At 36.6% G+C, this 27430-nt stretch overlaps 1 protein-coding gene across 1 annotated transcript in view; it reads left to right on the plus strand.

Annotated features, from left to right (window-relative positions):
- Positions 1–27430, plus strand: part of SIPA1L1 (signal induced proliferation associated 1 like 1) — a 2148853-nt gene that overhangs the window by 1765053 nt on the left and 356370 nt on the right. Inside the window, exon 18 of the mRNA XM_044073855.1 lies at positions 10202–10348. Coding sequence (XP_043929790.1) covers positions 10202–10348 — 147 coding nt within the window. The remainder of the gene's footprint in view (positions 1–10201; positions 10349–27430) is intronic.

The following is a 27430-nucleotide window of genomic DNA, read 5'->3' on the forward strand; positions in this document are numbered from 1 at the left end:
AGACAGACAACACTACAGTCATGTGGTATATAAACAAGCAAGGGGGCACACATTCTTACCCCATTTGCAGACTAGCCATGACTTTGTGGGACACAGCATTAACTTACTAAGTACATCTGCAGGTACAATTCCTGCCAGGAAGGGAAAATACTCTGTCAGACGAACTAAGCAGAAACCTCATGGATCCCCATAAGTGGCAACTGGATCCACAAGTCTTCAGCATGATAACAAGGAAATGGGGATGCCCGGACATAGATCTATTTGCCTCTCCTCACAACTACCAACTAAAAAGATTCTGCACAAGGACTTATCACAGACAAGCATGGAAAGTGGACACCCTATCTTTCAGTTGGAAAAATCTATCGGTATATGCCTTTCCCCCACTTCCTCTCCTCCCCAAGGTACTCCTAAAGGTAAGACAGGAGAAGCCAAAAATGATACTGATTGGCCCAGACTGGCCCTGCCAGTACTGGTTTCCAGTCCTAAAGAACTTGTCTCAATGCCCAGCTTGGATCTTACCGAAAATACCCAATCTACTGTCCCAGCAAAACAGTCATATCCTGCACAGCCAACTCAGGACTTTAAACCTGGCAGCATGGCGGATAATGTAGTCCTACAAAACACACCTCTCAGTAAAGCTGTGATGGATGTCATTTTGGAGACCAGAAGGCCTAGTACTAGAAAATCTTATGCTGGAAAATGGAAGAGATTCTGTGCTTGGAACCAGGCACAAAGAACTGATACGGCTGTGCCAAATATTCGTCAGATTTTGCAATACTTAACTGAGATGCTGGACAAAGGCCTATCTTTTTCATTTATTAAAATTCATGCCTCTGCTATTTTGGCTCATTACAATACAGAGCCACCAATCTTTTCTCATCCCTTATTAAAACAGTGCCTCAGAGGAGCCAAAAATTTAAGGCCTCCAAGGAGATCACCAGTGCCTGCATGGGACCTCAACTATGTCTTGGAAAAATTCACCCTGCCTCCTTTTGAGCCAGCTGCTACTGCTGATATAAAGTTTTTATCTTGGAAAACAGCTCTGCTCTTAGCAATAACTTCTTCAAGACGAGTTTCAGAGCTACAGGCACTCATGGCTGTGGAACCTTTTATCCAGACAGGGTCTTTCTGAGGACAAACCCAACATTTATGCCTAAGGTGGTGTCCATTGTGGCTCTTAACCAAACTATCCATCTGCCTACTTTTTATCCAAATAAAACAGAATGAAGGGGAGAGAATTCTGCATTCTTTGGACATGCACAGAAAGCTTAGATTCTACTTGGACAGAACCAAAGTTTTCATAAAGAGCAATTACTAGTGGCATATGCCGCAGGATCACAAGGAAAGGCTATCTGAAAGCAGACTATTTCAAAGTTGATAGGCCACTGCATTCGTTTCTGCTACTTACACCATGGCAAGCCAGTGCCTGAGGGCATTAGGCCACATTCAACCAGAGCTGCAGCCACTTCAGCAGCCTTTCTCAGGGGAGTACCAACTAAGGACATTTTAGAGGCTGCTACTTGAAGTTCATTGCACACATTTACAAAGCACTATCATCTGCCACTCTAAGTCCAGGGCAGGCTTTGCCACTGCAGTTCTGCAGGGCCTCATAGCCACTCCTAATGCTGTTTAGCTCCAGCCTCCCCATCCATAGCTTTGGGACTCTAGCCAAATGTAATGACTGCAACAGTGAAACATGAAGAACATAGTACAGTTATGTACACTTACCATAAATGTAGATCTTCAAGTGTATTCACTGTTGCAGTCCAGGTTACCCACCCGCCATCCCCCTTTCTTCTGATGGAACCTATCTTTCCTTCTCTAATTTATACACCTTATGTGGTGTATTTACTTGTAGATGAAGGTAAAGTTTATATTGCTTTATATATATATATATATATATATATATATATATATATATATATATATATATATATATATATATGTTAGCTACCCTTTTAGGGGGCACCTGACATCTGAGGCAAGAAAAACTAAAGAAAATGGCGTTGGTCGCATCTTTTATACCCCTGACGACCTGACGTCAGGGAAGGGGTGACAGCGGCCGACGCAGGACCCAGGACTCAGGACTTTGGAATTCAGGCCGACTGAGGGCATCCTGCCAGCAGGATTACCTAAATATAATGACTGCAACGGTGAATACACTCAAACATCTACATTTATGGTAAGTGTACACAACTGTACTTTTTGCTTCAACAAAGAGGGTGTACATTCTGCCCAGGTAGCTGAGTTAGTGGCTCTGTTAAGGGCTTGCATATTAGCCAAAGACAAAGTTCCCAATGTCTGCACTGATAGTCGTTATGCGTTTGTAGTAGTGCACAATTTTGGGCAACTTTGGAAGCATAGAGGATACTTAACTTTATCAAAACTGGATTTAAAAATTATTTTTTGTGAATGCTGTATTGGTGTCTCTTTTATTATCTAAAGAATTAGCTGTAGTTAAATGTAATGCTCATCAGAAGGGTATAGATACTATTTCAAAGGGAAGTAATTTGGCAGACCAAGCTGTTAAGCAAACTGTAGAAGGACTCTGTGCGAATTTTTATGTGATGTTATTACAAGGCTGTAACAGTGATGATGTGTTTGATTTTACGAGAGTATCAGCTTTCCAAGCTGAAGCATCACAGGGAGAAGTCAGAGGTAGCTTAAATATGGATGCAGTAAATCCACTGATGGGTTATGGCAACATCAGGACATCCGACTGGTGGCGCTCGCCTCCCTGCTAACTTACCTAGTAAGGGCATGTCATTTACCAGCCCATGCAGGTAAAACAGCTTTATTTAATCAAATTACCCAAAGTTGGTATGTCCCCATCTCCTCTTTATACCTCATTATGTTAATTATACAGTGTGCCTGACATATAATATTAGCAAAAACTTGAATGTTAAAGCTGCATGCTTACCACCACCTTGGAGACTTTTTGTTAATGTGCAGCTGAACTTTGTCCAGATACCGAAGGTCCATAATTTGCAATTCATATTGGTGGTGGTTTGCATTATTTCTGCATGGGTGGAAGCTTACCCATGTCACAAAAGAGATTCTGTAACAGTTTTTAAAAAACTTGTATTTAAATTTGTACCTAGATTTGGAGTGCCTTGCACTGTCAGTAGTGACCAGAAAACTAATTTTAACAATTCCCTGACTAAAGAGCTATGCAAGATTTTTAATGTCAGGTTGAGTCTTCACTGTTCCAACCATCCACAGTCATTTGAATTAGTAGAGGGGGTTAATAGTACCCTTAAAATAAGATTTCAAAGATTTTTGCTGAAACAAACCTTAAATGGCTAGAGGCATTTCCCTTAGCACTAATGAGTATGAGGAGTACATTAAGTACTACAAGGAGATTGAGTCTCTATAAGATGTTAATGGGGAAACCCATGATCCTTATTAACTAACGGATGATGCCATATTGTTCTACTGCACAAAACTTATTAATTTCTTGCAGCAGTACCACAGAACTGTATAAGAAGCTCTTCCTCAACCTTTTGACCAGCCTGTCACCAACCGTGGCCTGGTGATTGGGTTTATGTTAAAACTTTCCAGAGAAAGAACTATTTGAGATCATAGTGGAAAGGTCCTTTCCAGGTGCTGTTTACAGTTTTCACTGTCATCAGCTGTGCAGGACTACCAATGTGGATACATTCTCCACACTGCAAAAAGACTTGCTGTTTGGTGTCCCCAGACGAATCATCTTTGTCAGCAAAGGAAGCTCAAAGTGCAAATGAATCATTTTGCGCCAGTGAAGGATTAAAAGAAAGTCAACTTGGACCTCAGCCTATGATGAATCCAGTGACAGCAGGTACTTTTACTTTGTTTTTGTTGCTATTTCCTTTTATAACCTGGTCAAGAGAAAATAGTTTCCTGTTGTTTCTTTGACAATATACTGTGGACTTAAATGTGACAAACTATTGGGGTTGTTCACATATACCTCATCATTCTAAGCCTGGGATTCCCAAGATTCCAATCCCTGCATCACAGGTGACATTTGAAAAGGATCTTAGTGACACTAATCTAACTTGAAGTAATATGACTGACTTTTCAAAGGTTGTCTCTCTTCACTTTGCAACCACAAGTTGTGGAGGTGCATGCTATGCCAAAAATGAAACTGTACTAGTGGAAGCCAGGAAATACAGATGCATGCTATGCCAAAAATGAAAGTGTAATAGTGGAAACCAGCAAATACAATGACACTAGACACAAAAATGTGTTGTACTCTCTATACTTAAAAAGCTGTGACTGGATGCATGACATGGGCATAATAAAAAATTGTTACTACATTTACAGTGATCGTGTCTTCCCCTGGTTGCCTGCAAACTAGTCTGGATGTTGTTTTGTGGGGTGTATTACTCCTGCTATTCAACATTTCGAAAACCCTCTAGTAGACAGACTAAAACCCAAATGGGCAATTCACTGGGCAGAGCAAGTATTTTCAGTCTTTGTTTCCGGGTATGGGGTGCAAAGGACAATGCTCAAAATCACCATGCTTGCTCAAATTCTTCAGGAGGTAGCAAACCACAGTTCACATCACATCAGGAAGGCAAATCAAGAAATGACTATAATTCAAACTGTGGTATTACAAAATTGGCTGGCACTTGACATAATGCTAGCTGCTGGGGGGGGGGGGGTCATTTGCCCTCATAGGAGGTAGTTGTTCTTATATTAGTGACTAACTTGATGAACAAGAAAAGTCGGCCAGTTTTGTGGAGCAGAGGGCCAGAGATTTGGACAGCACTTCCGTCAGAGCCACAAGGGCGGGAGACTTAAACCTCGACACGGCTATTAATAGGACGTGCTGGAGGGATAGATTCATCACCCAAAGACTCCCTATGCTGTGGAATAAAATCCCGGTATATGTGAGGCAGAGCACCTCGCTGGCCTTGTTCAAGAGAAATCTTGACCAATGGATGGGAGATCGCAGATATACCCCAGGGATTACCTCAGTGTCACTGCTCGACAGAGGCACAGCAAAATAATGGGTATAGTTCCCCATACTAAAGGGGTGGCGTAAGCCACAAAACTATGGGCTAGGCTTGTAAATGCCCTCGGGCAGATAGCCTAGTATGAACCTATGAACCTATGAACTTCTAAACAATGGAGACGTTTTGGATGGTTGGGCAGTGTATTTGGTAACTTTAAAACTAGTATATTACTAGTGTATTGTATCAGTACAATAATCGGTGTTAATCTTTAGTTGTATTAGTATTTTCTGTTCTAAAGGCTGTAATTACAAAATGTTTAACCTCACCTGCACACACAATGCCACTTATAAAAGTATCTGGTAATAAACTTAAGGTAAATAAAAATTCAGTCACCGTAGATGATAAATACTGTAGTGCTAAAGCATATTTTATCAAGTTAAAAAAATATAATTATGCGTGTTGTGTGACAGTAATAGTGTCAACTGGTGGAAAACTGTTACAAAAAATTGTCTCATGATTATTCTTCACAAAATGCATAATAACTTGCATTTTCTTCACAAATGAGTCAAAAAGTTTATAACATGTTTATGTTAAAACCAGAAGGTAAAATAGATGCACAATTATCCAAAATATAGTTTCATATAAGTTGCACGATTATCCAAAATATAGTTTCATATAAGTTGCAGCTTTACATTTCAAGTGATTTACAACTGCATTTTCTTTAATTATCTGTCAGTACACTATAATTTGCTAATAAAGGCAAAGTAAGTGCTAAAGGAGTTAAGGGATATTACAATGTTATGCTATGTTTAAAGAGTCTGGTTTCAGAATGTCAATAGAGTATGCTCTGGCCTTCTCAGGGTGGGGAATGAATCATTGCAAGAATGTCTGTAAAATAGTATGTACCAATACTAAATGTTACAAGGTCAAAAGATAAATTGGATAATCCAAATGTGAAACCAAGGAACGATGTAAAACAAAGCTTTATTCCAAAATTTTAGACAAACTGTACCACGCAAACAGGAAAAAACAGAAATAAACTGCTAAAATTCAAAAACATGGAGTTGAGCGCTTTCATCCCCTACTAGGGACTTCTTCAGAACTATTCAAACAGTTGTTCCCAGCATTCTTATAGCATTGCATTTAAAGAAATATAACCAACACAGCACCAAAAATTACAATTTCCTAAAAACAACCATAAAAAATATTTAAAATTTAAAATTTTGAATCACACAACTAACCCCATAAAAGTATATATATATAGATATAGATATGTATATATATATATATATATATATATATATATATATATATATATATATATATATAAAATAAAATACAAAACAGTGTGTTTAAAAACCATAAATACTTTTCATTTTCAAATAACAACTAATATTAACTGTTTCATTAATGCCCAGGTAACTAGTAGCATCCAGCATTAATTGCCACTTCATTTCACAAACCCTAAGAACCTCCCTAGGCATATTGCCCTGTTCATTGGTTTTTAATTGCTGCAAAATCAAAAACTTAAATGCATGATTAGGAAGCTCGACTGTGTGTCTGCTAAGGGCAATAGAATCTTTTTGATGTTTTATATCTAATGTATGCTCATAGATCCTTGCCCTTAGCTTCCTACATGTTTTCTCCACATAAAACACCACACATGAGGTACACTTCGCCAAGTAAACAACATTATCACCTTGACAATTAAAAGACCCCCCAATGTGCAAAGTCTTACCATTCAAAATAAATTTATCAGTGGTGGTAATGACCAAGGGACATTGCGGACACATACCACATCTCCCATTCCCAGCCTTTTTAAACGTATATATATTCTTCCCTACCCTTCCCAACTTGTTCCATAATGTTTTTCAAGCATCTATCCCTTCTAAAGGTAAATTTTGTTTTTTTACAATTATTAAATAACTTTGCCACATGTCTGTCCGAGGATAATAATCCCCAGTTTTTCTCCACAATTTTACAAATTGATGGTGCATCTTTGTTAAATGTTGCAATAAAGTTATATCCAATAGTATAATTATTCTTTTTATCCCTAAGTTGGTTTTTCAAAACACAATCCTGAACACTACGACCCAAAATGGGTACAAACCAATCATTTTGCCTCTTTCTAAAAACTTTGACCTTTACATTATCCAAGAAATCACGGGGATAACCTCTATGCTCAAACATTTTTTGGATGAAATCCACTTCTTGGATAAAATCACTTTCCAAAGATGTCATTCTTGCGACATGCACCAATTGCCCCTTTACTATGGATCTATTCTGAAAGGTAGGGCGGCAGCTATTAAATTCTAAATACGAATTTGAAAAAGTTGGTTTCCTAAAAATCTTTGAAATCAATTGTTTACCAACTCTATCTACCCTAATCTCCACATCCAAGTAGGTAATGAGAGTGTCATTGAATGCATAGGTAAATTTAAAACAATCAACAGTATTATTGATAAAGACAAAAAGTTCCCTTAAAATATCTTCAGTGCCAGTCCAAATCATAAAAATGTCATACAAAAATCTCGTAAGATATTTTATAAATTGCATATATTTTGATTATAAAATATTTTGATCTTTGCAGAATGACATCACATAATTTGTGAATATCGGGGCACATGCCACCCCCATGGCAACACCTTTTACTTGACAATAATATTGACCCTCAAATTTTATAAAATTATTCCTCAAAAACCATTTCCATAAGGGCTATATAGGCATTTATATTGTCTTGATCATAAAGGCCTGTAACTTGTAACTGTGTTTCCAACCATTTTAGGCCATCATCCTGAGGAATCACTGAAAAAAGATTGCACACATCAGTAGTAACTAAAGTCATATTTTCATCAAATAATAACCCATTTAAATTTTCTAAAAACTCCCATGAGTCTTTACATATATATTTAAAATGTTGCAATCCTCTTTTAAGGTGATGGTCTAGATATTTTCCTATAAAAGAGGTTTTACCTCTTTTTGCATCAACTATAGGCCTAAATTTTAAGTCATTAAGCCCTTTATGTATTTTGGGCAAACCAAAAATGGTAGCTATAACAGGAAACTCATTTTTCATATAGTTATATGAATCCAAATCAATCTGCCCTTCCAATAACATATCATCCAAGGCAATGTCCAATCTACGATGTGCAATATTAATTTCATTAACTGAAACTTCTTTATAGGTATCACTCATAAGGAGTGTATTCATATGATCAGAGTAATCAACACAATCCATAACCACAAGCCCATTACCTTTATCAGGTTTCATATAACGCATTTCACTATCTGCCAACATGTTAATCAACAACTTTTTTTCTCTATCAGTTACATTATCACCCTTAACACAACTATTATTCTTATAAATTTCCCTTACATCCATTTCACAAGCTTTTTCAAAAAAAACAATAATATTGCACAAGGGAGGATTAAAAGTACTAGATCTAGCTAACTTCAAAGTATCACACAAATTGAAAAATCTTGGTAGGCATTCTCCCAGTGCCATTTATGGAATAAACCAGTACTTTGCACATCCTAAAGCATTATTATTGATGCAAGACTAAAAGGTAAAACTCTCTGTTATTTATTTATGAACTTTAACACTATACAGTATTGTTAATGGAGCTTTTCTCCCTGAGACTCTGCTGAAAAGTATGTACATGCTCAGTAAGACTTTCCAAGTAAATAAGAATGCTTTATTAACTGGGTTGTCCAGCTGGTTGAGGCTCATTTTGAGTGTGTGACTGTTGTTTGAGAGGGCCTCAATTTGTGATGTAACTGCTGCCTGTTCTGCTTGAAGCAACACTTGACTACAGTATGCAAGAAAAAGTGGCATAAAATTAGTCTAGGCTCTCAGTATCTGCGTTGCATTCCACATCAGACAGCTGAAAGTAACATCAGGTACAAGCTTCACTGAAACAGTTTTAAGATGTGCCTATAGCAGCAGGCCCAGCTCTGAAATTCAGTGCAAACAGTAGCATTTGGAAGGGCCATGACTCCACCTACAGCAGACGCATTGACCTATGTAGATAAGTTTGTTGGCTGTAAACAACTGAAGGCAGTGTGTAGTTTATTTTTTTCAAATTTGCATACTTTATGATTCTGCATTTATACAAGTATGTTCATTATGTATAAAATGGAACATCAAACTCATCAAAAATGATGATGTGAAATTTTTGTACATTCAGTCATTTCACAATGAGTCATCAAAATTTTGGTCATAAAAATTTTAGTGCATTTGTTTACAACAGGAACACTGCACACATTAAAGACCAGTGTGCAATCCCTGAGAGAAAGTCATCAGGGCAACAGAAGGTAGTCCTACTGTGCCCCCCCCCCCCCCCCCCCAATTGGAGAACAGTTAGTCAAGTTATGCAAGGTCATTTTAAAATTGTCAGTGAAAAAGAAAGGACATGTTAACCTTGGGAGTCATGGATTTCTGCCACAGTCCTTCCACAGATAAATGCTTTCATTGTCTCATGTCTTTGGTTGTTAATAAAGTGAGCAGGCCTTACTGACAAATGAAACTGCCACAGACTTCAGTTACAAGTAGACAAGTTGTTCTGTCACAGTACAACAGTAGGCTTGGGTGTCATTCTCATCACTGGTAGAAGTCCTGACATGCTGAAGTATACATGCACTCTGCACAAGGCCGAAACGATGCCTGAAACATGAGTGACTCAAACACTCTGAAAGAGCAGACACTGTACTCAACATTTTTATAGTTGTGTCTCCATGCTTTTTTCTCCTGGTGTTTTGTGGTCCTGCTTGCCTACATTAACCTCAGTTTCCTGCATTTTCCTGGAAGACATGTCAGATACAGTAATAAACGTTGTGACTTTAATCTTGACAGAGCTGTGTTGTCCCAACTTTGTAGTAGACATTTATACAGCACGGGGTCCATGTGCAGATGTCTGTATACCAGTTGTTACTGGTGCAGTTCACTTAATTATACGTTTTTAACCTGATACATTGTAGCTTCACTTTTCTTGCTATTGTAATGCTCCAGATCAAGCCTTTAAACTGCTGTTAGTGTATTAGTGCATCCTTTATGGCTGTCAGAATTTACTAGCTAACAAAAACAGATAGGCAGTAGTTCTCAAGTACAGATTCAGAAAAAAAACTACTGTACTGATATTTTATCTGATGGAAAATATTTTAAGTAGATAAATTTTTAAGGAGATTATTTTGACTCATCTGATTGTTATTCTTAATTGGGTAAGATCCGTGACAAACTTTGTTTTCTTTGCTTTTTTCTTACTTAGGGGAACTTTCTGCTTCAGATACTTCCCTTCCAGATATCCCTGAGCGGAGAAAGGATTCGTTGCCCGACCCAGGTCTTATGCCCCTTCCTGACACTGCTTCTGGCCTTGAATGGGCAAATTTGGTTAATGCTGCAAAGGCATTTGAAGGTAAGTTAGGGCAACAAAAGCAGCTGCGCAAACCACTTCAAAAGGTGGCAAGAAGTGAGCAAAGTAATCCAGTCTTCCTTTTCAGTAGGAGCCTCTGTCTGATTTTTGCTACTGTGTTATCCCTTAAATTAGTATTAAGAAATGCAGTGTTTTTCTTGTTAGGACTGAATGATGTAAAACTTTTAAGATATGACTTCAGAGGCCTCCTGCAGTGGGCAGCTGTTGGGATTTCTTTGTTGGATGCCACCATCATGACATATTTCTGTGTCATTCCCAATGTCAAGATTAGTAAAAACTACAAGAAAAAAAATAACTAAGCTAGACTTTTCATTGTTGATACCTTAAACCTTTTGTAATAGAGGCCCATGTGCAGATGACCCTTAAGGACATCGTGTTTCAGCTGTATGGCTTCTGAATGTCCATGACTTTTTACTTTTTCTTTTTAAGTCTTCATGGATTCATTCAGGACAGTAAAGCCAAATCCTGCTGAGAGCATGCATGTTTCAGCCTTTGTATGTCCTCGTCAGCACTTTGTTTAAATTCTGAATGGTTTGGGGTTTCAGTTTATTGTGTATTTTCACTTGACTCTCTAGCTCAGAGATAATATATATATTTTTTTAAATCAGTTTTTTTTATAATCAGTGCAGTCTACAAGCATGCAAGAGTGCAAAGTACACAGTACTCTTGATTGTACAGGTCAAGAACACAGAATGTGTGTGGTGCCTGACTGTGGACAACTGAGATTCAGGTCTGTGAATCACATTACTTCCTCATGGTGTCACATACATAGTGGACACCATGCTTGTGTGCATTAGCACACTTTGTCTTTCAATAGCAGAACCTTGAGGGATAATGTGTATATATAAAAATGTTTTGTCTTCTTTTCATAAAGGGGATGTAGCATACCTTTAAGAAGAAAATTACATGGATGTAGGTCTTGATTGTTGGAGGTAAAGCTGTAAAAAAGCAAAGTGTCTTTTGTGATGCCAGGGTAGACAAATTTGTTTAAAATGTGATGTAATTTTCTTTTTTCTTATTTCTGCTTGTTGGAGCATGTATAAAGCTATTTTTAAGCTATGTGAGGAATGCAGTATTTGTGCTTCCTGTGGCATAGAATGTATTACCTTTTGATCAGTCACACAGCCATAGAAAAAGTGGAGACACCATTTAATGGGAAATGTGTTTCTGCACTAGCTTTGTTTCAAATATCACCAAAGTGTTAATACAAATGCAGTGTTCATATGTGTTTACTAGGCTAATGACTACAAGGGCTCTTTATAAACCTAGCCATGCATTGCAAGTCTGACAAGTTCTGGTTCCCTGGATAAGTGTAAGCATGGGCCTGGGAGATGAATCATTTACAAGCAAGGGCCTTGGAGATGAACCATGTACAGGTGGCCTTTGTCGATTAAAGACATAGGTGCCAAGCCAGGGATGAATTTCCTGCTCCCTATCCAGTTGTCCAAGTTACACTTTGAATTATGTTAAGGAGGAACTCTGCTTCACGTGGATGGGGAGCCGGTTCCATAGATGGGGTAGTTGCTGGGATACATACCTATCTCTCCAGCAGGTCCTCTTTATACCACAAGCAAGGTTTAAGTCTTTAGAACAGGTAATTCTAGTGCTATTTGTTTTGCTGATGTGCAGGAGGTCCATCAGAGTGGTGGAGTAAGACAATGCCATCTATGCCAGGCATAGAACTCCCCTCAAGAGCTTGTAGGAGACAGAATATAAGGACAGGGCTTCAAGGTGGTCTGCACAGGATGCTTTACTTGCCCCCTGTCTTCTTTTATTGAGGAACCTCTCCAAACATTCCATTTGTTGGAGATGCCCAGTTAGGTACATACCAAAGGGGGCATCATACTCAGTAATAGGTCTGATGAATACTGAATGCAGTGGAAAATTGGCTTCCTTGGACCTAGAAGCTATGCCTTCATTTATAAGTTGCACAACATAGAATGATGTCCTCACTACTATAGACACTGGATGGTCAAAGACTAGATTACTGTGTGTCCCCAAGTCCCTGACTACTGGGTCATCTCAAAGGGGTATGTTGTCAATATGGTAGTTACCAGGGGTGGATGACCTCCTAAATGATACTAAAATATTCAGTGATGTGAAAAAATTCTCAAATGCTAACATCCCCACACACAGAAGGCATGAAATTAAGTATAACCAAACTAAAAATGCTGAAGTTACATGGCAGCCATATTTATTTATTTATTTTACATTTGTTTACCGGGAAAGTCTGACTGAACATAGGTCTATTTTCAGTGGAGGCCCAGAGAGAAAAGCTCCATTTACAGACATATCAGAGTTTACAAGCGAGTACATAAAGATCAAGTTAAAATAATTGCAGGTGTAACAAACATTTAGTAACTAACATGATTGTTAGAAAATAGCAGTTAAGTAAAGTGGAGAGTAAAATTCTTTTGAAGGAGACATTCAATGAGTAAATACAACGTGAGATGATAGAAAAAACTAATTTCATACAGCTGATGATGGCTGTTGGTGTGAGTTGCTGATTCTAGTACAATAATTTGCAGTGAGTTTAAGGAAATGCTTATCCAGGAGAGTTGCAAGAACATAGCCAGGTGTCCATTAAGTGTGACTTAAGGAGCTTTTTAAATTGTGTACTAGAGCAGTTGGAGGCCATTGGGATTTGCAGCTTGTTCCATATTTTAGGAATAGTGTTAGAGAAGACAGATGTGGAGCATCAGTTCATCACTATTTGAAGTACAGGTCAGTTAAACTGTTTTTCTAATGTTGAAATGAATAGATGTGATTGCATGGCAGATTACCACTTTTATGATGTCCAAAACAAAATGAGTACCTGTACAAAAATTCAGTACACTTTACTGATGAGAACATGGGATTACAAGAGGATTAGCACCATCCTCAGCAACAGGTGACACAAGTGCCTGATCAATTTGGAGGAAAGATTTTCAATTATTCCAGCTTTTTTCACAGATTCAGCTTAGTCCACATAAGGACAACAAAGGTTCTTAAAAGAACCGTCTGAGATCTCTCCACATTTTCAACCTAGTCCATGCAAGGACAACAGAGGTTCTTATAAGAACCCTCTGAAATCACACCCAACAGGACAACCAAGGTTCTTTTAAGAACCATTTACAATCAGATCCTAGCACGAACTAAGGTTCTTTTAAGAATCAGCTGAGATCACTTGACCTCGGACCCTCAGCCTTGACCTTAAAAGGGAGAGTCCAAACAAAGGTTCTTTTAAGAACCAGCTGAGATCACACCCACAGACACTGGACCTCAGACCCTCTGCCTTGTCCTCAAAGGGAGGGTCCGAAAAAAGGTTCTTTTAAGAACCAGCTGGGATCACACCCACACGCACTTGACCTCAGATCCTCAGCCTTGACCCTAAAGGGAGTATCCGAGCCCCAAGATATAGGTTAGTCCTTTTTTGACTAATAAAAGATACATCTTTGGGCCCCTGAGAGTGAGACTTTACTACTTTGTCCCATTCCACCTATGGACGCAACCTGGGCACGCAAGACCCATTCTCCTTTTAAGGACTTCAAAGGTCCTTTTTAGAGTCCTTCTAAGGACTACAAAGGTCCTTTTCAAAGCCAGGTCCTTTACAGGGCCACACTTGCAATGTCCCTATAAGGGAACACCCAAGAAGAGTCCTTTTTAGGACTACCTTGGAAACCCCAAAAGGTCCTTTTAAGGGGCCCAACACCAACCCCATGCAAAGGTCCCCCCCCAACCAACCAAAATCGGCTCTTTTCAGCAACATCAGAGTCCTTGTCAGGACTCCCTCCTGAACCACCAGGCACAGTCATCTAGTGCTACAAGAGTGTTTTAGCAATTATTCCAGCTTTGGAATCAGAGCCATTTTCTGACAGACTAATTTATCTCGAGTATAAAGGGGATATGCTAAGACAAACTGATGATGTGAGCAAAGGTGTTTAGGATGACACCATGAGACAGAGGCTCTCTAAACTGAACCAAACTGTCCTAAAATTTGGGATATATGCAGTCTGTCAGATGTTGATATGATGATGTTGACGCTGGTATGAGGGAGAGTCAGAAAGACCATTGCCAGGATACATGTCTGACTAATTGTCCAGGCAATCCCTGACAGTGTGAAGGTCATATACCCAAGTGTACTTTTAGGTAAATATCTGTTGTTCACGTTCCCTCTTTGTAGTATTTGAGAAACTCAAAGAAAAGGGAAAAAAAACAATGCATTTAGTGAAACAGCCCCCCCCCCCATTTCAGAAATTGATTCATATAAAATTGGCTTTTTAACTTGAAATCAGCCTAGGGAGAGTAGAGCAGTGCTCACTGAACAGCATCTGTAAAAGAGCCAGCTGATGAAGGGAATAGAAAAGGTATGGACAGGAAGCAGGCGGAAGGAAGAGAAGATAAATTCCCACCAAGCAAAGAAGGTAATTGACAAAGGATAGACCAGGTCCCCATACACGTACACCTCCCAGGTAGTAAAATCTTTCCCACTTTAAGAAAAAAACTAGTTTGGCTTGATCTTAAACTTTTTGGTGAGAGGGATTATACTGTCAGGTTACAGAATGGAGTCCAGGATGCTTTGTCCCTTCTTAGCATTGGTGGATATTCCTTTATAATCAGGTAATGTTAGTGCTGTCCATTGTAGAACAGCTAGTGAGAAGATGGACCATAAAAAGGGTCCGAAGACTGTAGTGAGGCAAGGGTAGAAATATTCTTTGTTCAGAAAAATCTGAAGAATCCTGAAGATCCATCTATAGCTATCCAGCTTAAACAGATTTCTCTGGGTCAGGAAATTCAGAGTTCTTGCAATGCAAGTCCTGTTTTCCGTATTACTATAAGATGCACTTTCCATGACCTTGGATGTGAAGGATGTTTACCTGCATTTCCTTATCGACAAAGGTCCGCAGGAAGTGCATATAGATTCTGATGTAGAACGACTGCTGCTAGTTCACCTGTCTAACTTGTGGTCTCTCTGGTATACGTAGTGTTCATCACATGCTCAAAACTAGTGTTTAATCATGTCGGGACAAAGAGGGCTTGCATATATTCCTGCCTAGATGACTTCTGACAAACATATTCAGAGAAGGAGGAGCTGAAGGGGTTCCTAGAATAGATGTTTTTGCCTAACTAAAACAGGAATCTCACTCAGCCTGCCCAAACAGATTTTGAGGTCATACCCTGCACAGTCTTAGTTGGGTGCTGTGCTCGATAAAAGAACATCCAGTTTATACTCTCACATAAGAAAACTCTCCTTCTGCATCAGTTTGTCAACTAGATTGCCCAGAAAAGACAACTAATGTTCAGAGTCTAACAGAAAGTGCTTGACTTCATGTCGTCTTTGATCTTATGGTCCTGCACTGAGGTTTCATATGGAGAAAATCCAGCTGTGGCTCAGTAATCTTTAGAAACAACATTGTCAGCCTGTGGAACAGGAAATTCTCATTATTACACCACCAAAATGACGATTCTGCGATTGCCCCAACAAGACCAAGCCAGTTGAGGTGTCTCTTCTGTGGTTTCAGAGACTACTTCATTGCGGACTAAACAAAACACTTCATATTGTCCCTTGGGAGTAAATACAGGGTACCTACAAATGCATGGAAGGTGGTCCAGGAAGCTGAGATCCAAGCACATAAATGTAACTTACCCTGTGTTCAGGCCTGGAGGCCATCTAGGAACACAGATTTATTTAGTTTCACCATAATTATATTTTCCTATATTGTTATGTTGTTTTTATATTATTATTATGTTCAGTTATTGGTTTATCATGTTAGTCAACTCTCCCTTTAAAATGATTTAGGTTTATGGATGTTTTAATTTTTAACTGCAAGTCTGTTCTATAATCCTGATCACATTTGTGTTGCAAAGTTTGACCCTCTTTCTAGTTTTAAGTGTAACAACAGACTTTGAGGTGGCATACCTAAAAGTCTAACCTAACAGTGCACTAAAAATGTCGTCTTTATAGGCAATGTTTACAGTATATAATTCATGTATAACAGATTTGTAATTGATGTTGAAGAGTCCAAGTTGCTGCAGCCTGAGTATTGAATTCCCTCACAAGTGGCAGTAGTCTTTTTTTTGTAAATCTTCTCTGTATGAATTCGAGAATATGTACTTAAGTCATAGTACAAGCACAATATATTTGAGAATTGGTTAAAAAGGAGACTTAAATTACTTAATATTATTGGATCCCTTGTAGCCATTTTTAACCACCTTTATTGAATGATCACTTGTGACATAGGCAGATTTACATTTATATATAAACAAATTGTATTAAAAAGTTCACATTTACAAATATAATACTTCACATATACTGCTATATATCTTATAACCTAAGCAACGTTACATAAATTATTCAATTCCTGCCTTTTGTTTAACAAGAAACATCTTTATTAAGCCATCACTTACGACATAGGCAATCATACATTTATGTAAATGAAAACAATCCACACCGACACAATCCTAGTTGCAAGAATTTTACATCACAGACCATAATGACACACTCCCACTTGCAAACATTACACATCACATAATCTATTCAATCATTTTCAGTCAAACATTACATAGCTCATTTAAGTCTTGCCTTCTTTTAAACATCATTCCTCCCCTGTCTCCACTGTATGTTTTGTTCCCACACTTCCCATTTTTTCATTTGTAGTTTGCTCCTACCCTTTTTTAAAGATCTCAATTCCAGTTGTTTTATCTCTGTTAGTATATTCACTACTTGTAGTATAGATGGTTTAGATTTTGATTTACATTTTCTAGTAATTGCTTTTTTGGCAGCCACCATAATTAGACTTAGCTAGGCCTTACCATGCCTAGGCAATTCCATATAATTCAGAAAAATCATCCCCACACCAATCTGCCCATCCAGCATCTCTGATAGTGCATCCCACAGGCAGTCCTGAAAGTCTACCAGTTACCTATCATTTAATTGAAGCTCCAATTCACCAAATGTCTTTTCATCGAACCTAAAGCATCAAATACCGTTTCAGCAAAGGATTATATCATCGAAAATTTTTCCCAGGGCAGTAGTAACAAATTTGCCCTTCTACTCAATACATTGCGATGTCTGAGCTGGAATGTATAATCGGGGGAGTACAACCCCCCCCCCCCCAAGTCTCGTGAATTTAAAATGCAATTTGTGTTACAATCACTCTGGTGGCCAAGTAGTTTTTTCCCCTGAGAAATTTTTCGATGATGCAGTTCTTCACTGAAATGGTATTCGGTGCTTTAAGTTCGACGACTAGGCATTCAGCGAATTGGGTCTTTGATGAAATGATATAGACCCAGTTCCTAATTAACTCTTTCTTCCCCATCACACCTCCAACATCTGCTGTCTATCTGAGGAAAAATTTTCTGGAGTCTACTGGAGTATAAAAATATGTATGTAAACATTTGCAAGCAAAAATTCTAAATCTCCTAGATTTTGTTGCGTATTTGGGAGACATATGTATGTATATATATGTGTGTGTGTGTGTATATATATATATATATATATATATATATATATATATATATATATATATATATATATATATATATATATATATATATATGTAATATATATATATATATATATATATATATATATATCCTCCCATCGTTTCTTTGTGAATTGCTTATCCAGTCTCTCTTCCAAATCCTTTCTAACCTCCTCTGATTGATTCTTATAGTTATCATGCAATATTTTATATGCACTACTAATTATTCCTTTTTTAATGGCAGCTTCTGTTCTAGATTCTATTAAAACTCTCCCAGTGCTGGTCTTTGTTTAGGACTCCCCCTATTTGTTTCTCTTTGAGTATATCTGAAATCAGTCCTTGATAGGGAAGGCAATCTGTAACCCGCAGTCCAAATAAATTCTTAGCGTCTTCCCATTCTATCATCTTTCCCCCTCTAGTTATTTGCTCCCAATACCTTGGTTCCTTTGCCAGTTTTCTCCAATAAATTCCAGTCCCTCTTGCCTGTTGTCTATATCCCTAATTGAAGTCATCCCTATCAGCAGAATCTCCTTTCACCATTCCCATGTTGGTTTAGTTCGTAGGATACTTTTTGCTACTTTATGGATATAATATTCTGTATGATTACTGTTATTCTCCTTAAAGGCCTGCATCCAAAATCCCAGTCTCTCCTTGTTTCTTGAGCTTCCCCCTGTTTCATCATCATCCCTTTTCACACTGAATTATAGTTTTCTGCTTGTGCTATGTAGAGAAGCCTTAACTGTATTCCTCTGAAATACCCCTTCAAATCGGGTAACCCCAGTCCTCCCTGTTCTACTGGAAGAATCAGCTTATCCCACTTGACTCTTGCTGTTTTGCCCTCCCTGATAAAGTCCTTCATCTCTTCATTATCTTTATTAATTGCTATCCACAACTTCTCCTCTGGTTGATAAAAATATGCCTGACCTGTGTATAAAACTAAAAGGGTTAAAAATATTTTAACAACTTGTGTCTTACTATTCATATCCATATAAAAAAGCTTTAATTTTCTCAGTTTTTGTATTATCTTTTGTTTAGTTTCATCCCACATATCCTAAGCTGCCACACCCAAATCATTTTTAATCCATACTGCTAAATACTTAATTTTATCATGTCCCCATAAATATGGATATTGCTGAACTAATTCATATGTGGGTACATAATTTACCACTATGCCTTTGTTAATTTTGCATCCTGAAAAGATTTGAAAGTGTCTCAAAATGTTCCACAACACTGTAATGTGCCTTTCTGGTTTTGTCAGGTATAAAGTAATGTCATCTTCAAATAGAGCCAGCTTTTCTTGACTACCATACCTGTTATATCCTTGAATTTCTGAGTCCCTTATTTTCTTTGCCAGTGGTTCTAAATATAATGCAAATAACAAAACGGGAAAGAGGACAACCCCTGCCTGGTTCCTCCGCTCAAGCAGAAATTATCAGAGAGGACCCCACCCACTTTAAATTTCACCTCCAATCCCTCATATATTCTATATACTTTTTGTTACCCGAGTCATTGTGCTAAAAGTTTTTGTGTTCTAGTGTTATCAAAAAACATTTGCTTAACAGAAATCTTTCTAAACTGGTGTATATTATTGAGGTAATCCCTTATTTTCTGCTTAGCATTCTGCATTTGATCCTCTTTTTGCTCTGTGAGACTGTCCCTCTTCTGCAATAATTTAACATTTGTCAGTCCCTCTAAATAATTTTTGTTGCTTCTTATCTGTAGCTCTCTTTCCACCTTATTTTAAACTCCACCGTAGTTTTATCCCACTCCCTTGCTATATTTTCAGAAGTAATTTCTATCCTCCTGAATAGTTCCTGCATAATCTCCACTACCCATTCTTTAAATTCTTCTCTTTTCAACAGATAGGTGGGAAAATGTCAGTGCCTCATTTTTATTTCATTACCATGTATTTTTATTCTAGTTATTGTTGCTTGATCTGAAATGGTATCAAGACCTTCAATTAAATGCACATGTTCCCTTCAAATGTAAATTCTGTCTAGACTAGCCCAGTTTTTGTATCTTGGGGAATAATATGTAAATTCACTCTGAACTCCTGTTACAGAATTCACATCTTTCTTGCCAATAGTTTCATAAATTTATTCAAAAAAATCTATGCTCTTTTGTTATACTCTCCCTTCTGGGCCCTCCAGACACATCTTCACTGCTGCAAATCAAATTGCAGTCCCTACCTATAAGTAATATTCATTTCTCCCAGAATTTTCTTAAGCTCCATTATAGCAGTTTTGGGTGGAATATTAATACATGTCAGTGTAATCCTCCTCCTCCCTTGCCAGTAGCCCCTTAGCACTACAAATCTGCCATTATTATCTTTTTATCCTCTTCTGTCAGTATTCCAGCTCCTCTTGCAATTAATATAAGTACTCCTGTTTCCGTTGGCCCAGATATTCCTCTGGATAACCACCCTGAAAACCTTTCTTTATTAAATTAACGTGTTCAATTCTTTCCAATTATGTCTCCTGTAACAGCTGTTTGCACTCTACGTTTTCTAATATAGTTCACTCTTCTTTCTTTTTTGTTTTTATCTGTGAGACCATTGACATTTAAAGACACTACAGAAATCATCATTGTATTAAAAAGTTATTATTCCCACCTTTTCTATATGATACATTTTTGTTTAATGTCTAGTTCTAGCTTTTGTGTTACATGCATATACAGTGTTAGGCAGGTTAAATTTTATATATAGTTGTTTCTTGTCATATCCATTTGAGCCTATATCACATCTTACAAAACTTTTTGTTTTATTGAAAGCACTCAAACAAAAAAAAAACAACTGCCAGTATCCCTTTAAAACCTATTAATTTAATAGTAACACACAAAACTATTTACATCTTCAATCACTCTCCACCAGACTGTAACCAGTTTCTCTTTATCAGATTGATTTCATGAAGTCATAGCAACCAGGTAGCCAATTTCTCATTATCAACTTGTCTCCATGGAGACATGAGAACCAAACAGTCAGTTTCTGTTTATTAGATTGTTTCCATAGAGACTTGAAGGCCAGATACAAAATTGCTACTAAGCATACATTGATTTGATAGAAGAAAGCCTAATAATAATCGGAATTCTTTTTCATTTACTTGCTTTCTTTGAAAACGTATTACTAAATCAATCTAAGGTCCTTAATCTAGTTATTCCCTTGCGCAACAATGAAGAAAAGCATGTTAATTTTTCTTTTGTCATACTCTTTTAACCAGGCTTTTTTTTTCTCATTGCATTGCCTACATTTCTTAAAACTGAACAAGAAGAAAGAGAAAAGGGATAAAGAAAGGGGAAAAAAGAACAGCAGCACCTATTTACAATCCCCATTACAGTTAAAAAACAACTTTGAAAATTTTACTTTATGGCATGCAAAGAAAGCCGTATACTGCAAAAATAATACTATTAAGGAAAAAAAACTTCTGTACTTACAGTTAACTTCCTCTCCTCTCTTACCTTCCCCAAAGCATTTTTCCAAACATTAATGACATGAAGTAGGGCATATACTTTAGAGTCTCCCTCAAGTCCAACAAATTCTGATAAAGGCCACTATTTCCCGATTTTCTTGTTCTGTCACATTTCACAAATATAATTATTGCATTGTAATCCCACTTTGTTAATGGTTTTATTACTGTTCATCTCCAGCTCCCAAGTCCTGTGTCTTCTTCATTTCCAACGTACTTTCAGTTCTTCTAGTTAACTCTCATGGGCCCTTCCTTCTCTCCATTTTCCATTGAAACTGGAAAAGGTTTCACAGGTACAGTGTCTCTGCGGTCTTTATTACCAGAAGAAGAAGAAGCAGAATCTCCTTTTGTTTCACTGCTCACTTTTTGTTGGACAAACATTTGTATTTCCTTCTTAGTATCTATTTCATCAAAAAAATAATTTGTCCCTCCAAGGAAGAATACTTTGAAGCTGGGTACAGCAGTTTAAATCTCACATCTGCTTCTTGATATTCCTTTAATAGTGGAATAAATTTACTCCCCTTCTGCCTAGTGTACATTGAGTAATCATTGTACACAAACACTCTGTCTCCCACTTTTAATATTTTGTCTTTCTGCCACAGTTTTGTCAGACTCAACTCTCCTTCTGCCAGTAGGATTATATTTTTACTGTTAAAGATCTAAGTTGCTTTCTCATAGCCATGTTTGGAGCATACACACGATCTGCCCTTTCAACTAACAACTCCTGCTGTGGAATACCAGTCCAGTCGCTTATTCATGCTTTCATAAAATTAATGCAGTCTGTTCCTTCCAGCTAGACACCGACCAAAAAAATATTAAATGTACAATAAACAACAAACGAAGAATCCACTTGGTATAAACTGGATTTAGTGTACCTCTAGCGCTTCAGCAAACACCTTCAAGGAGTATAAAATATTACAAAAAGAACAGTTTAAATACCCTAGTAAACAAGATAATTAATCAATAAACATTAATCAATTAACCAATAAACATTAAAAATCAAATCAAATTAAAAGCCTCCAGTTACATTGTGCATTATGACCCTGAGGAGATAGTGTCATATTTTGAGATAAAAATACTTTCTTTATACAATAACTTTTTCTTATACAAATGATCAGAAAATACACCTTTATCAATTTGTTCTAAAACTGTAGCTTGCAGCCCATTAGGATTAGAATTATGAACCAACTTAAAGTGCTTAGCATCAGGGCTATCTTCTTTTTAATTAATAATATTCCTGATATGCTCCTGAAGTCTAATTTTAAATTTCCTTTTAATTTCCCCTATATATACAAGACCACAGGGGCATCTCAATGCATAAACAATACCTTCAGTATTACATGTGTTAACATAAAATAAATGACCATTTATGTAATTAAAAGTTCAAACAACAAAATGGCATACATTGCAGTGACCACAAGGCATAGTGCCCTTTACATCAATAGCCTTAGTTTTTTGTACCTTGATGGGATATCTAAATCTATTATGTACCAAGATATCTTTTAAATTTATAACTCTCCTAAATGAAATACCTAGAGACGTTGAGATTAGCGCTACCAAATCCATAGATTTAAACAAAAAATCCAATGGTGTTTCACCACATCAATTAAAACACCACTGAATACACTGTAAGTGGAGACAAAATAAACTAATCTTCTCTCCTTATCAATAGTATCTTTCTTATTTCTACCCACTATATTTCTATAGGTACCACCTCTATGTTGTTCATTAATAACCTTATCTATAGCTGTTTGAATCATATTACTATTATAACCTCTTGATCTAAACATACTACATGCAGTATTAATTTCCTTGCAAAAATCTTTATTATTATTACATAATGGTCTCAGTCTCAAACATTCCCCATAAGGTAAAGAGGCTATAGTATGAGCTGGATGACAGCTAGTACCCATCAGGTACTGATTACTATCAGAAAATTTCCTATATACAGAAGTCCGTAAAATATTACTGTCCTCCAAAATAAGATGTATATCTAAAAAAGTTATGTCTCTACCCACCTGTATACCATCAAAAGACAGACCAAATCTATTATTCTGCATGGCTTCTATAAACTGACCTTCGTTAGATATCCCACCTTTGCAAATAAAAATAAGATCATCAATAAAACGAAAATAATTAACTACATGATTATTAAAAAAAAATCTATATGATATAAACATTCCAACTCTACAAGCCCATCGTCAAATTGGCATACATGGGGGCAAAAGATGCCACCATAGCAGTACCTTTAATCTGTTTATGTATCTTCATTAAACATAAAAAAATTATTATTTAAATAAAATTCCAATATTTCAATAATATAACAAGATACTGGACTGCCACCTAGAAAATATTTTACTGCTTCTAGCCCAAACTGACATTGAATACTGATATAGAGACTGACAACATCAACACTTATAAAAAACATGTCTTTACTCCATTGTATTGTAGAAAGTTTATCTAACAGATCAAAGCTATCCCTAATATAACTTGGTAGCTTTGTCACATAAGGAATTAAGTATTTATGCAAAAATGTCCCAATGTCTGATAAAAAATATTTTTGGGCAGATACAATAGGCCGACCAGGTGGGTCGACATAATTTTTATGAATTTTTGGAAGACAATAAAATAAAGCCAACTCACTATCCTCTGTATTAAATTTTTTATCATAGTCATTTTGTGAAAAATATTTTAACCTAACTCCCTTATATATAAGGGCATCAAACCTATTTTTGGCCTTATTATATTCATTTATATTACTCTTAACATAAGTTTTATTATCATCCAAATGCAACATACACATTTTGTAGTATTGTGCAGCACTCATAGCTACCATCTTCCCACCTTTATCAGATAGTTTAATAATAAGTTTTTCATTCTTAGCTAATAGCTGCAATTCATTCCAATCATTTTACTTGTACACTAACTCATCCTTATGTTGCATAAAATTATAAAAAGCACTTTCCACAGCATAATTCAACATTTGAGAAAGACACTTTATATGTTCATGCTGATATGGGGGAATAAAATTACTTTTACTTACAATTTTGTCAGTTTTTAACAAACTATAAGCATTAGTAGCACCTTCATAATCAAAACATTCCTCAGGGTCAGATAAGCAAGAATGAAAACTATCTTCTAAACTTTTTAATTCATACAAACATTCATTACACTCATTATACTGTTTATTAGCAAAAAAATATTTTAAATGAATCTTACGACATAATCTAAAGATATCACATTTGAGTTCATGTAACCGAGGCATCACTGTAGGTATATATTTAAGACCATAATTGAGAACTTTCACTTGTTCATCAGATAAAGACACACCAGGTATGTTATTTACAATAGAAATATTATTTAACTTAAAAGCATTAGTTGCATCCATTGTTGTAAAAGCATTCAGCAAACAGTGAATTACTGCAAGTATCTTGCATAACATTAATATCAGTCATATCAGTACCATTTACTTCTTTTGTTGCCGTTATTGTTAAAATTTTGTCCCTCATGGTTACTAAAGTTGCCAGACTGAAATTGCCCTCTTTTCCAATCATTAGATTCTTCCTGAAACTGCTGGTTCCCTCTCCGAAAATCGGTAGCTAGTCTGGAAGGATTCTGAGCTGCTGGTAGTGTTGGAAACTGTTCTCCTTCTCCATCGCCGTTAGAGGAAACGCCAGAAACGTCTGACGCAAATGACACACTTCTAGAAGGAGCTGGTGATTTCTTAGAGACCAGATCCTTTATTACGATAAGAGTGTGTTGGTTTGTGCCATAAATAAGCACGATTATTTTCATAATCTTTTAAGTCTCTTTTCAGTTTGGTACACTTACGATCAATCAGTTCCTTTTCATATTTCCGCAAACTAGCATTATTGTCTGATAAACACTTATCAAACTGCATAGAAGAAAGCTGTTTAGATAAATCATTATAGGCAACTCTAATGTCTTCCTTCAATCTATTTTGCTTCACCCGGTCTTGTTCCAATAAGTTAGAAATCCATTGTAAAGTACAGCGATGAGCTGCCAATAACCATTTTTTAGAGAACTGCACATCTAGTTCATCAGACATGTCAAAAGGGGTGGAGAGACTTTTAAAAGCTCTTAGTCCCCTAGGTGTGATATCCAAATCAACATATCTTTGTAAACTTAATAAGTTGAAATGTATGGCAGTCTGTCTATGCAACAAACGTTCCAACTTACTCATTAAGGCACTCTATTCATCTGAAGGACTGGAAGAAGAACCAGGTTGTCCCACTGAAGCAAATGGGTCATTCACTGTAGATTTTCTTGCTTGTTCAAGCCATTCAAAAAAATGAGAGGAAGAAGTTACAACCGCTGGGGCAGAAGTATTAGCAGCTGCTGAACCAGCCATGCCTGCAACATTCTTCCTTCCAGCTTCTCTGGTATAGCTGAAAATCTCAGTTTTTCCCTATGTGCCCTGTCCTGTAATTCTATTATTTTTTTTGAAACTTCTCTTCCTGAGTAGTCTCATATTCAGCCAGCTTTTTCTTCGTTTCAACCTCTGATTTTTGTAGCTTTATCACCTCATCTGAATATCTCTTTAAAGCTTCTTGCATGTTTTCCAGCCTCTTGTTTGTGTTGATTTACTCCATCAATGTTTCATTTATTTTAACTAGGTCTGTGTGCAGTTGTATTGTATCTTCCTGTAGGTTACTGGAAGCCATCTCTGGAGGTTGCATTGCTTTTTGATGAACAGCTACAGAACTTTCCCCAGTCAGTGTGTCTTCCTCAATTTTTGCAGCTGATTTTCTTTCTTCCTGTCATCCAGGCAATACACTTACTACCCAGTTACTGAAATTTACCTATAAACACAAAATTCTACTGGCATTCTCTGTTGCATTTCTGTTTCCACACTGGGAGAGCTAGAGATAAGCTGTTACTCAATGTGCAGAAATCTTGGAAGTACAATCCCTAGTAGGCATTGATCTGTGTAGTAGGTCCACCAGTCTGTACTTACTGACTTTTTCTGTAACATTTTCCATATGTAACAGTTTATTGCTAATTATTACTTCTAGATCTTTCATAAGACCAACCGGTGCTGCATATTCATTATATAATTTCACTGTTTTGCCCATCTTTATACCCCGAAAACTCATTACCTTATGTTTCTTTACATTTTATTTCAAACCAGGTTTGACATGTAAATTAAATCTTTTGTGGTAGCTCTTAATTCCTTTTAAGTCCTTGGGAGATGTATTAACCACTGCTATTAATGTCATTGCATAATTTACATTTGTTGTTTATCTTTCTATGCCCAAAAGTCATTATATTACTTTTATTCACATAAAATGTCAAACTAGATTATTTTATCTCTAAGTTAATTCTTTGAATGTATCCATTTATTTCTGTGAAATTCTTAGGATATGTAAAAATGCATGTTGTTTACAATCATCTACATGTTTAAAAATCTAAGAGCAGCATTCTTAGTATCCATCTGATAATATAAGGATCATCTTCCCATGTTCTGAATTTGTCATTGATTCCCAGATGTGACAGACTATGAAAAGCTGTGGGCAAATCTAGATACAGAAATGACAACAGATTAATCCATCAGGCAGTAAATTTTATTTAAAAATGTTAAGGGCTTTCGTTCCTTCCATAGGGTATTTCATCTGAACATAAATTCCTTAAAAAACACACTTAAATATTTAAAATCACCATAAACAATTAAATGCTATTGAATAATTAAATGCAATTGAGAACCGTTATAATAAATAATTTAAATTCAACTAAACACCATAATATTTAAATTTTAGTACTGAATTGATAAAACTACTTTCATTTAATCATGGAAACCTAATCACATCCAATTTTAATTACCACTTCAGTTCACATTTTTTAAATGTTCATCAATAATTAAACCTCTTGGGTTACAAACTATTTGTTGCAAAACTAAAAACTTAAATTTTATTTTCCTTTTCAATATGCTTATGTAAAGCACTTTAACTGTTTCTCTTCCAAATGTCAAACAAATGTTCTTATATTCATTCTTTTAATTTTCTAGACATCTTCCCCATATAGAACGCAGACCAAGACTCTATCTGGGCTAAGTACACAACCATTCTGAAATCACAAGAAATCTTTCATTCTGCTTAAATACTTCACCTCTTATTTGAAAA

Source organism: Protopterus annectens, chromosome 6.part0 (assembly GCF_019279795.1).
Source record: "Protopterus annectens isolate FY-2018-M chromosome 6.part0, PAN1.0, whole genome shotgun sequence".
NCBI lineage: Eukaryota > Metazoa > Chordata > Ceratodontiformes > Protopteridae > Protopterus > Protopterus annectens.